General features: G+C 39.1%; 1 protein-coding gene and 1 pseudogene across 6 annotated transcripts in view; one reads left to right on the top strand and one right to left on the bottom strand.

The window, feature by feature from the left end:
• Positions 1–12,356, bottom strand: part of LOC149007894 (protein LNK2-like) — a 61,089-nt gene that overhangs the window by 36,674 nt on the left and 12,059 nt on the right. For 4 of the 6 annotated variants that reach the window (XM_089165643.1, XM_089165645.1, XM_089165644.1 and 1 more), the window contains exons 2-5: positions 10,258–10,618; positions 10,047–10,173; positions 9,533–9,863; positions 8,643–8,717 (exon numbers count right to left, since the gene is read on the bottom strand). In XM_089165643.1, the coding sequence (XP_089021769.1) occupies positions 8,643–8,717; positions 9,533–9,863; positions 10,047–10,173; positions 10,258–10,618 (894 nt within the window). Of the gene's footprint in view, positions 1–8,642; positions 8,718–9,532; positions 9,864–10,046; positions 10,174–10,257; positions 10,619–12,356 lie in introns of those variants that run through there. The other 2 variants (XM_089165646.1, XM_089165648.1) reach the window with 2 other exon arrangements.
• LOC149007895 (zinc finger BED domain-containing protein RICESLEEPER 3-like) lies at positions 4,350–6,649 on the top strand (annotated as a pseudogene).

Genomic DNA, 12,356 nt, shown 5'->3' with positions numbered 1-12,356 from the left:
AGATCAGTAGGTTTCCCCCACCCCAAAAGCTACTGTGATACCCCCCCCCCACTCTAGTAACTATGTTTGATCTACTCATCTAGAATGTTGGGGGTCTAAATGCCCTTGCCAAACAAGCTGATGTGAAAAATGTCATTCATGAAGCAAAAGCTTTTTTTTGTGCCCTCCATGAAACCCATATTCATATTGAACGGATCACTCTTTTTATTGCTCCCTCCTAGTCGTTTCTCTCTAACTCCATCTAGCCTCCAATGGCCGTATTTAGACTCTTTAGGACCCAAAAAAGCTCCAGACCACCTTCCTATCTTCCTCCCCTCAATTCATGCACCTCCATCTTCTCCCCTCTTCTTCGACTTCTCCCCTCTTTCTCACTATTATCTATGGCTTGAATCAACCCTCCGATCGATCCCCCCTATGGGATTATCTCCGCTCCATTGCCCCTTATATTGAGGGGCATCCTAAGGGTATTAGCGAGTGATTTCAATATTGTTTGCTTCTCGCATGAACGAATTGGTGGCAGCCTTCTGGATCCAATGGTTGTTGATGCCTTAAATTCCTGTCTTGAGGACACAGGCCTCTCCGATCTTCAATGGTCTGGCCATCTCCTCACTTAGCGAAACCGGAGGATTAGAGCAGCCATATCGCCTCCAAGCTTGATCAATTCTTAGCTAACGAATCCTAGCTCTCTTGCTTCCCGCTTCCCATGCCCACTTCTACCCCTAGTCTCTTAGACCACTCCCCTCATCCTCCATATCCTTGACCCTCTTTCTTTTGGTCCTAAGCCTTTAAAATTTTTCGACATGTGGACCTCCTGCCCATCTTTATTCCCTACTGTCCTCAAGGCATGGAATCAATCGATCTACTGCAACTCTCCCTCTCATTGCCTTTCCTCATAAGCTCCTGAACACTAAACTTGCCCTTCACTCCTAGAACTCCTTCACTTTTGGAAATATTTCTTCTCGAATTTCCATTTGCCGCTCCAAGCTCTCTAGGGTCCAACACCTTCTCCTAGGTTACCCCTTAGACCCCTCTCCTTGGATCTTTCTTCCCTTTCCTCCCAAGAGGAGAGCTTCCTTTGGCCAAAAGCTAGAATCAAGTGGCTAGACCTTAGGGATGCAAACACTGCTTACATTCACCGATCACTTAAAGGTTGCCTCAATTTCAATTCCATCCCCTGTCTTCTCTTTATGAACGGCTCCTAGGTCTCTGACCCTCCCAATATCAGGGCTGAAATTGTCTCCTTCCTTCTCCGAGCTCCTCTCTCCCTCCCCCCCCCCCCCCCCCCTCTCTCCTTAACAAATTTGTTGCCCATTCCTCCTCAGATTCTCTCCATTCCATCCCTTCCTCTGAGGAGATTATCTCTACTATTCATTCCCACAAAGCCAATCATGCCCCAGGCCCCGATGGCTTTGGTATGGGCATCTTCCTGTCTGCCTGGGATTTCATCGAGCACGACCTTATTTGCGCTATTCGGAGCTTTTTCCTCAATCCCTCCCAACTCTCCTCCATTAACCAAACCTTCCTTTGCTTCATTCCCAAAAAGCCTAAAGCCTCTTCTCTCTAACTTTTGTCCCATCTCCCTCTGTAATGTCATCTACAAATTCATCTCTAAAGTCCTCACAAACTGTATTGAGTTTGTCATTCCCTTGCTTGTGAGCACTAACCAATCTGCTTTCATTTCGGGTCGCAGTATCTTGGACAACATCCTCCTTTGTGTGGAGATCGTTCGAGGGTTTGACAAAGCTTCACACTCCCTGGCCAGCCTTCTAAAGGTGGATCTCCACAAAGCCTTTGATTCTATCCGTTAGTATTTCATCAGTGAAGTCCTCTCTGCCATAGGATTCCCTCCTACCTTCATCCACTGGATCGAGATTTGTATCTCCACTCCCCACTTCTCCATCATCACTAATGGCTCCTCAGCTGGCTACTTCCCTTCTTGGGTGGAATCCGCCAAAGTTGCCCTCTCTCCCCCTACCTCTTCTCTTTGGCCCTCGAAGTCCTCTCCCGACTTCTCTAGTCCAAACTGATCAGCTTCTAATCCCCCCCAATTCCTAAGTATAAATCTTCTAAACTTACCCACCTAGTCTTTGCAGATGATCTCATGATCTTTTCCAAAGTTGATCACCACTCTATCTCTACCATCCTCTCCTCTCTCTTCACCTTTGAATCCCTCTCCGGTCTCCATGTCAATCTTGAAAAAATCTACCCTCTTTCTTTCTGGAGTCTTTAATCCTGTCCACTCCTCTCTTTTGCAACTCTCAAGGTTTAGTTTTGGTTCCTTTCCAATGACCTATCTTGGACTCCCTCTCATTCCTGGCAGGCTCACCCACCACCATTGTTCCCCAATGCTCGACCACATCAGGAAAAAGCTCCAACTCTAGAAAGGAAAACTTCTATCCTTCGCCAGTAGAGTGGTGCTTATTCGATATGTCCTCCAATCTTCCTATCTTCATTGGAGCGGCATCTTCTCTATCCCTAAATCCACCATCCTTACTATAAAATCCCATTTTTGCGCCTTCCTTTGGAAAGGCCAAGAGTCCTGCTTCCTTCACCCCATCTCTTGGGCTGCAGTTTGTCGCCCTAAGTCTGAAGGAGGTCTTGGGATCTGTCGCATCCTTGACATTAACATGGCCTGCCTCCTGAAACTCATTTGGAAGATTGCCTCAAAGCACGATTCAATTTGGGTTTCCTGGGTTCATTCATATGTTCTCAAGTAGGACACCTTCTAAACCGCACCATGCCCCTCCAACCCCTTTTAGATCTGGAGAAAACTTTTGCTCCTTCAACCGCGAGCCCTCATTGCCTTCTCTATTCAAATTTCTCTTGGATCCTCCACATCCTTCTAGCTCGACCCCTGGCATCTAATGGGTGTTCTCTATTCTCTCATTAGTCCCCACATGGTCTATAAAACTCGTATCCCTAAGACTACCACCCTCTCCTCTTTCATCACTGGATCTTGGTCCCCTCTCCCTCACCCCAGTCTCAAACAAGTCTAGAATGCCCTCCATCCTATCCTAAACTCTTCCCGAGATACCACCATTTGACTCCCCTCACTAGGGGTGTCAATTTTCAACCCGAACCGTTGAAACCGGCCCGAACCGAACCTTAATGGGTTGTGTTTGGGCTGAAGACCCTCAGCCCGAACGGTTTGGCTGGGCCGGGCCAGCCCATGTGCGGCCCCGCTAGCCCGAACCCCAGCCTGTTAACCCGTTTGAATAAATAAAAAATAAAAAAACCCTTATTCCTAACGGTTATGGCGCATTAACTCATTGTTCAACTTTAACCCAACCCACGTTTCATATTCTTGAGAATTTAAATTTTAAATTTCAAAATTTTCATTATTTTAATTTTTAAATTTTACCAAAACTGTAGCAAACCCTATCTGGCTATTTCATTTAATTTTAGAAACCTACCGCCTTAGTTTTCTACCAAAAACAAAAAAGAACCTAATGCCTTAATTCCTTAATCGGTTAATCCTTACGGTTTCTGCCTTTCTGGTTTCACTTTTATTTGCAGAATTTCTTTCACTGTTTCGTAAAGGATTTTCACTTTTACAATTTTACTTTCTCTATTCAGCTACTTTCACATTTTACCACTCTCCTGTAACCATGTTCCCTCTCGGCGATGGCAACGATGACGTTAGCAGCAAGCAGTGGTAACTTCGGAAGCAAGCAAGCAACAACGAGATTCTGCTTTCTTGGTTCTTCTTTTTCTTGCTCTTAATCTCCTTGGCGATTCCAGGTAATCTCACAATCATTCGTCGATTCTCTTGCATCCTTAATGGAGTAAACTTTTCACAGCATATGCGGTTCAATAGGAAAAAAAAACTATAGAACACTCTGGATGTTATGGAATCAGTTCTCCTGCTTCACAACGAGGCTTAAATGTTAAGATTTCTTTTCCCAAATCCGAACAGAAAAGACTCAGAATAATGTCATCAAATCAATGATCAAATCAATGTCTCCACTGCACGTTCACTAGAAATTCTAGCAAATTCTTACCCTCCTTCTGACCATCATTTTTTTTATTTTTATTAATTTGATAAGAAGAGGTTATTTTTTGAAAATGGTAAACTCACTTAAACCGTAGGCCTAAATTTTCTTTAGATAAATGAAAACATCTTCTTTTCATTTTGCCTTAACCTTGTATAGTTGTATTTATGATCTATCAAATCTTCTAATTATTATATTCTAAATATGTGTGCATGAGAATGTTCATTATGATTTTTGGTGACAATTATAGATTACGATTAAAAACATTTCCATCTCATCTTGTTATTAATATTGAATTTTATTAATTGTACTCAATAGTATATTACTATATCACATTTATTTTGGTTGATTAGGAAAATGTCAAGAAGACCTATCAATGTAGATGAGCTTAATGTTGATGAGACGACTGATGATGCATTGGGATATCCTGAAGTGCCATCCATGGTATCTCAATCTAGTGAAGCTACCATAACTACTACAACAACTTTAAAGAGGGGTAGGAGAAGTACAGTATGGGATGACTTCAATGTACTTGATGTAAAAGATTTCCAGGATGGAATAGAAAGAGCTGAATGCAAAAAATGTAGAAAGATATATAAGGCTAATAGTACTAGAAATGGAACTAGAACTCTTCGAAGACATCTTCAAATTTGTCTAAAGAGGAAAAACGTTGATGTGGGACAAATGCTTATGGTTAGAAATGAAGGGCAAATGATAATAAGAGACAAAAAGAAGGATCAAGATTTTGTACGTGACAAAATCACTAGGCTTGTGGTTAAACATGAGTTACCATTAGCTTTTGTTGAGTATGAGGAGTTTAAGGAATTGATCTCTTACCTTTTTTCGGACTATACTCATATAAATAGAAATACACAAATGACTGAGATTTTGAAGCTTTTCCGATCAGAGGGTAATAGAATCAAGTCTTTGCTTTACTCTTTTAATGGTAAGATCTCTTTGACAAGTGATTTATGGATATCCATATCCAATGATGGGTATATTTCATTAACTGCACATTACATTGATAAGGATTGGGTGTTGCATAAGAATTTATTGAGTTTTTGCATAATGCCACCCCCTCATACTGGTATGCATATTTGTAACATGGTTTCTCAAATTATGAATGATTGGGGCATTGAAAGAAAATTGTTTTCAATTACTTTGGATAATGCTACTTATAATTTCAGTTTTGTTGAGATGTTGAAAAGGAATTTAAACTTCAAGAATGCTCTTCTATGTAATGGAGAATTTTTTTCACAATAGGTGTTGTGCACACATTCTTAACTTAATTGTGCATGATGGATTCAAATGTATTGATGAGTCTCTAGAGTTAGTGCGATCCAGTGTAACCTATGTGAAAGCATCTCAATCAAGGAAGGTAAAGTTTTTGGAAGTTTGTAAGCAAGTGGGATTGGAAAGTAATAAGGGATTGCATGGAGATGTCACCACAAGGTGGAACTCAACTTATCTTATGCTTGAATCTGCAATTTTTTATCGAAAAGCATTTGAAGTTCTTAAGGATTTGGAGAGCAATTATCAAGCATGCCCCAATTCAAATCAATGGTCAAAGATTGAATGTTTGATAGGTTTCTTGCATCTTTTTTATGAAATTACTGTCTTATTGTCTGGCTCCAAATATCCTACATCCAATCTATACTTTGTCAATATATGGGAGATACATCTGAATTTGTTAGAGGAGATTTCAAATGAAAGAAGTTTCATGAGGTCAATGGCAATAGAGATGAAAAAGAAATTTGACAAGTATTGGAGTGGTTATAGTATAATTTTAGCCATTGCTTTGATATTTGACCCTCGTTACAAGCTTGATTTTGTAAAATGGGCATTTTCAAAAGTTGCTCCTTTAGACTCAAATGCCAATGTTATGTTCAACAAAGTCAAGATTGCACTATATCAACTGTTTGATGAATACAAGAGTATGCATAAAAGTGGAAATGAAAATCTATCAAGTGCAATGCCTCCTCGTCCTGGAAAATTTAGAACAAGAACTGTAAGTAAATGTGATTCCTTAGTCTTTACTTAAATTCTATTATTTTATTTTTTTAGAATTGTAAATTTCTATATTAATTACTAATATTACTAACAATTTATGTATTCCTTAGGAATTTACGGCACCTGTGATAGCTGAATTGGATAGTGAATGTACATCTCAGCTAGATTTATATCTATCTGACCCAAAGATCCCATGCACGGATAATGATGATATTTTGATGTGTTGGCTTATTGGAAGGCTAATGGGTCAAGATATCCAGATGTTGCTCGAATGGCTCGTGATGTACTAGCTATTCCAGTTTCAACTATGGCATTTGAGTCAACTTTTAATGCTGGAGGTCGTGTCATTGATAAGTATCGAAGCAAGCTACTACCAACCAACGCTGAAGCATTAATATGTCTTCGAGATTGGATGTTTGATGTTGATTTCAGAGGTTTTTTTTCCTTCCCCATTTCCCTTCCCTCCCCTTTAATCACATATTTTGTAATGAACTTTCGTTTATCAATTAATAACTTGTTTACTTTGGTGTGTAGCTGAACCTGCTGATGATCTTGATGAGTTAAACAATGCGTTAGGCAATGTGCTAGGAAGCGTCATGGCATCAAGTTCAACAGCTGCTACTTCCTCTGCTTGTTCTAATTTTTAAATACTAAGGTAGTGTACTATTAAACCATTTGAAATCTAGTAGCATACATTCTATTATGTTATGATTTTTTTTGTCATGTTGTTAAGACTTCAGATTTTAAAGTAGCTTAGCTTTTTTATTTTTTTATTTATTCTCATTTCTCATGTTTTATTTGATTTGGTTCAAACAGGTGGACTTGAACAAAGTATTCAACAGTTAAGAAGGAGGTTGAAATTCAATGCTTTTGGAATTTGGATGAACTCATTGAAGTTTCTCTAAGTTACTTTCTTGTGTTTGTTGTTACCCTTTGGCCTTTGTTTATTCCTTTCAAAATAGAGCTTTTTTGTAATGGTGTTTAAGTGTTTTTATTCTTGTGATATTTAGAAATTAGAATCATGTTTTCGTAATTGTTACATTGTATGCCATTATGGTAGGACCAATGGACCATGTGTTGTTACTAGGCTCTAGCAAATCTATTTCATATCACAAGTAATTTTAAGTTAAGCCTTCATATAAATCTAATTTCATTGGGTGAAGATTGTAAGGTTGACCTACACATGATAGAAGAATCTAAATTTTTTATTTTTTTGGGGTTGGGGGTGTTTGGATCAAGGCATCAAGCTAATGCCATCACTAGATTTACTTGGAGTCTTCTTCCTCTCTCTATCGTAGTTTTTTGTGGGAAGAGTTGAGGAAAAATAAAAATAAGTTTCAATATTGATTTTTTATTTAGTCCAAACCGTTAGCCCAAACCGAATCCAAACCGTTAGCCCAAACCGCTAACCAACCCGAACCCAAACCGCACCAAACCGAAACCACACCGAAACCGTTATCTTTTAAATGGGCTGTGTTTGGGCTGGGGGGTTTTCAGCCCGAAACCGCTCCAAACCGCACCGTTGACACCCCTACCCCTCACCCTCTAAATCTTTGACCACCTCCTCCGCTTAGAACCTTCTTCGCTCCCCTTCCCCATGTCCCTTGGGCCCCTTTGGTATGGTTCAACGGCCACATCCCCCACCACGCTCTCACCCTTTGGAGAGCCCTCAACCTTACCTTTCCCACTCAATCCTTCCTCATTAGCTGCCACATTCCCGTTAACCCAAACTACATCCTTTGTTGGAATGGTCCAGAGGATATTGACCACATTTTTTTCTCTTGCACCTTCTCTCGCTCCCTTTGGGAGAAAGCTCTTGCCCCCATCTGGCCTTGATCGAGGCAATCCTACGGTTTTGTTCGAGATTGGACTTGAATCTTGAGGAATTTTGCCAGCCACTCCATATGCGATCAAGTAGGCAAGCTAGTTTTTGGTACCACCATTCACCACTTGTGGTGGCAGCGCAATCTTAGGAGATGGACCTCCAAATCTTGGACCCTAAACCTGATTTCGAAAGCCATATGTTTTGATGTTTCTTCTAGATTGCTATCTCTTCCCCATCCCCTGGTTACTGACAACCCCAGAAATAGGTTAATTGTTAGCTCTTGCGGTCTTAGTTCCTCTATCCGAACCCCCTCTTAAAGCCTTGTGCTGCCCCCCCCCCCTTATTTCCTCTCCTTTGTATTGTTTCCATTGCTTTATTTAATCATTCATTCATGAAAAAGAAAAAAACACATCCAGGAACATTGTATGGAGCTGAACATTAGGAAGTAAAGAGTAAAGACTATAGAATGCTTATTCTAAAAGCTCAAGCTGTTAAGTACGCAACAGCCTATTATTGCAAATTGCAATAACATTAAGAAAAGCTGGAAAAAATTCCAGCTCAACCAAGTTACAGATTAGCATAAGGTCACAGCTAAAATATGGCAATTGCAATACCTTAACATGACATCTTAAGCAAGGTTGGCACTTGAATGCATGCAGAGAATGGGCATTTCCAGTACACAACAGAATATAGGTCCTACTTAATTATGCAGCATAAACAAGAGGCAATATCTACATCAATAACTCAAGTCCAGTATCTAAATTTTACACATTATAAAAAGATTGGTTTTGATGAATAATTTTTCATGAAACTACCTCTTTTGTGATGTCCTTCATACTAACAGAGTAGGTGTTTGATGCTTCAGTCTTTCCGATTTCCTCTGGAGTTGTCTGAGAAACAAAACACTTTAAATTGATATATATCCATCAATCAACATGGTTCCTACATGTCTGTGGCAGGAAGCTTCCCTATACACCCAACTTATATGCCAACGACTGCCATATGACAAATAAATGGACCCGAGTTTTGTGGACAGGTAGTCCCTTAGTTCCCTGTTAAAAGTGAAAGTTTCAGCTTTCCTGGATTTGCCATGTAGCAAAACAGAGCTTTCAAAATCTTTAGGGATGAGAGCACAGTAATAGTCAAAGTACTAAAGGCATGCAGACACAGATTCTCCAATACAGGGAAACATGGCTCTGAAATTTGACATATGGTTAATCCAGATCTTAAACTCTTCAATCCAATAGTTGGAATAGGAACATCAATCATATCATGGTAAAAGAATAGAGGGAATGAGGACTAATTTCTTTGAGGGTTGTTATTGGTATCACAACCATTTGGCATTTCCAGAAGTCACAGATTTGAGTGACCACCTTCATGGATTTTCCTATCTTTATCTGCTCAGTAACTGAAAAGTGAACAGGAGTGGCTCAAGCACAGGTACGCATTCAATGATATACATAGAGCATGCCAATAAACAGGAATAGCAGATTGGATTAGACTTTGTCATTTTATAGGTGACTAATCTAGAAGATCTCCTCTTTATCCAACAGATGAAATGACCAATAATCTGTCTATGTGGCAGAATAATTGTCTTGAAGCTCTTGTATAATCACAAGCATATGTGACATTTACATGTACCCCTCCTTTAATACAAAATGTAATGTTTAAGGACTAATCATTCATTATAATAATAATAGTCTACCTTCTCCTTCAACAACTGCTTGCTTCCCTCTGCTGAACATTCAATCAGTGATTCAATAGATGAGCAGCTTTGTTTCACAGAAACTTCATCCTTGGTTGGATGCAAATTAAGTACACCCTCAGGGTCATGATCATTCATCTTGCCATTTCCAGGGGTAGAAGATTTGGCTTCATGTGGCACAAATTCCATTTTGACCTCACATTGCTCAGGCGCACTCTTTAATGCTCTAGACAAAGGGAAGGATGTTGCTGGGCTGCTAATTGCATCTGTAGATGACCACAGTTCATCCACATTACCAAGATTTTCATGTCCAAGTATTGAGTCATCGTCTCTACAAAATTTGACTTGTGAGGCAATGGATCAGACTCATAATTACAATTAAATGAACTGAAAGAAAAGTGGAAGCATTATCATTCTTACATGATAACTCAATTTTCCAAAGCCACAGCTTCATGGATTTTAAAGAAGATAATTTATTAAGAGTAAAGAAAAGAATGTAGAAATCCTGCATTACCTAAATAATCTATCAAGGTCATCAAAACTCTCAATGTTATCCCAACCATAGTCAAGAAATCCATCTTCTTTGTCAATATGCTCGTCCACAAACAATTCACGATCACCATCTAGTTGAGCTGTATCATCTATTGAGTATTGAGCGAAACAAACCATCAGAAAATGAGGAACTAATATTGTAAAGTATGTCATTTCTAGTTGAGCTGCATCACCTCTTGATGGATTGAAATTGCTGATTTCACTGATAGAATCCTGACCATCTCTGACAGCAAATCCATTGCCACATTCAGAAATTGACAATGGCATATCAGACCAAGAATCCATGTCAAATCCAGGAGTTGAAAATCCTTCATTTCTGTTAAATACCGAACTACTTTCCAGTCTACAGTCAGCAGAATCATTATTAGGTCCTGGCGTCTTCTGCTCTATGGTTTTGCTAGGGTTTGTATCCTGATCCCCTTGCTTCTTGATTGGATCTCCAAATGTAACAAGAACCTTCTGGCCGTCTTCCTTTGGATAAGGCACAATGTGGTCATCACTCTCACCGGCCTTACCCCATATTATGTCTGCAAACTGAAAATTAACTGCATTTAAAAGGAATTGCTGTAAATAGAAACAACTACAATTGATCTTGAGTTGACTAAGTCATCCAGATTTCACCCTCAGAACAATAACATAAGTTTTTTGAAAAAAAAAATTAATAAATGAAACAAGAGAAAATCCAACATTTAGCAGATAATTACCATAAGAAACTTAATTTAAGGTGAAAGAATGCGACCCAACAAATTTATGAACACATATGAAAGAAATAATCTATCAATAAAAGTCAAAACTGCCATGTAAATCACAAGTTGGAAAAGTATATTAACCTATATGGAAACGAGTGTCCATTTTTTGGCTAGACCTAGACTTCAGAATAATAAAATGCATACTAGCAAGTAACATGAAAAGTGGGACTTGATGAAGTTGCATCTAAATGATTGGGTAAAAATGAATATCATTAGGGAAATTTTCACAGCAACCCCCCTTGAGGTTCATTGAAATGCTGAAATGGTACCTCAGTTCTACAAAATTGCAATTGAACCCTATGGTTGCAAAATGTCACAAAAACACCCATGCAGTTAGTTTGGGACAAAAAAACCTTAATCTTTTAATATTTCTCCAACAAATTTCTTTCCTCTTCTTCTTCACCTATTGTAACTCAAACCCCCTTTTTGCCCTCAGCTTCAAAAGTATAAAAATCTAGGGAAGATACTGTTTATGTTCATAGTTATTAAGGCATCGTGGCAATCACAGTGTTTGAGGATCTTCCTTAGCGGCTTAGCAACACGGTAACCGTAAGGTGTCGCCATGGCAAACAGAGTGTTTTGGTGTTCCATTGTGAAAATAACCATCTAAATTGGAAAAATAGCAAATTAAAATTTATGTAGTTCTACCTAATATGCTAAATGCCTTCCTGGGTTTAATGGGCTGAGGTTTGATCGAATGATAGGTCTAGGTTGCTAATGGTTTCCGCCACAAATCAGCAAATTTAATGGTGAGAATGTAGGTGTCCAATTGGATAGCACTTGGGGAAGATTAAGTGCCGGATAACTGGTTGCCATGGAGAAAAAAGAGATAAGTAGAAATAGGGAGAATAAGTCCCAAAGAATTGTTGCTTGCATAAGGTCTCCCCCTCGGAGTGCTTGCTTGGCCAACACAGTTGACAAGTGCCCTACAGTCTTCTAGGTCCTAGACCTGATGCTCTAACGGAGTCCAACTCCAGCTCCGATGGCTCTCCTAGAGAGGAATTGATAGTGTTACAAGACGTCTATTAATTTGAATAGGAGTGAGGTTTCCTAATTGATGTAGGACTCCTCATTAAAACTCCTATTCTAATTAATTTTTTGTTCCTTTATTTATTTACTACATTGTTTATTATTTTGTATTTCAGTTCTAGATTGGTTTCCTATTCCTTCTTATATTTATTTTATAGAAACTCCCAAAACTTGTGTAGCAAGATTCCTACATTAGAAATAGAAAGTAGAGTAGCATATGTAAAAAGGAAACATGCATCACTGGCATTATACTATTCACATGAACAGTAAAATAGCCCATGGTCCCTATGTATGCTTCAACATATTACGTTGCCTACTAAAAGTATGAGTTTCCTACTCAAGAGTAGGCATTACCAGCTTGTAACTATAAATATCTCATTGGAGGCTATGAATAAAGCAACATTCTCTGAGCAATCACTTCTTATACTGACAAGTGACAACATGGTATCAGAGCCTTAGGCTCAAAACTTGGTCCCTCTTGAAGATATTCTGCC

This window comes from Hakea prostrata, chromosome 8 (genome assembly GCF_041222555.1).
Source record: "Hakea prostrata isolate BN-2017 chromosome 8, UWA_Hpros_2, whole genome shotgun sequence".
Taxonomy (NCBI): Eukaryota; Viridiplantae; Streptophyta; class Magnoliopsida; order Proteales; family Proteaceae; genus Hakea; species Hakea prostrata.
Note: the sequence above shows the minus strand (reverse complement) of the source record. Positions and strands in the feature narration are given on the sequence as shown.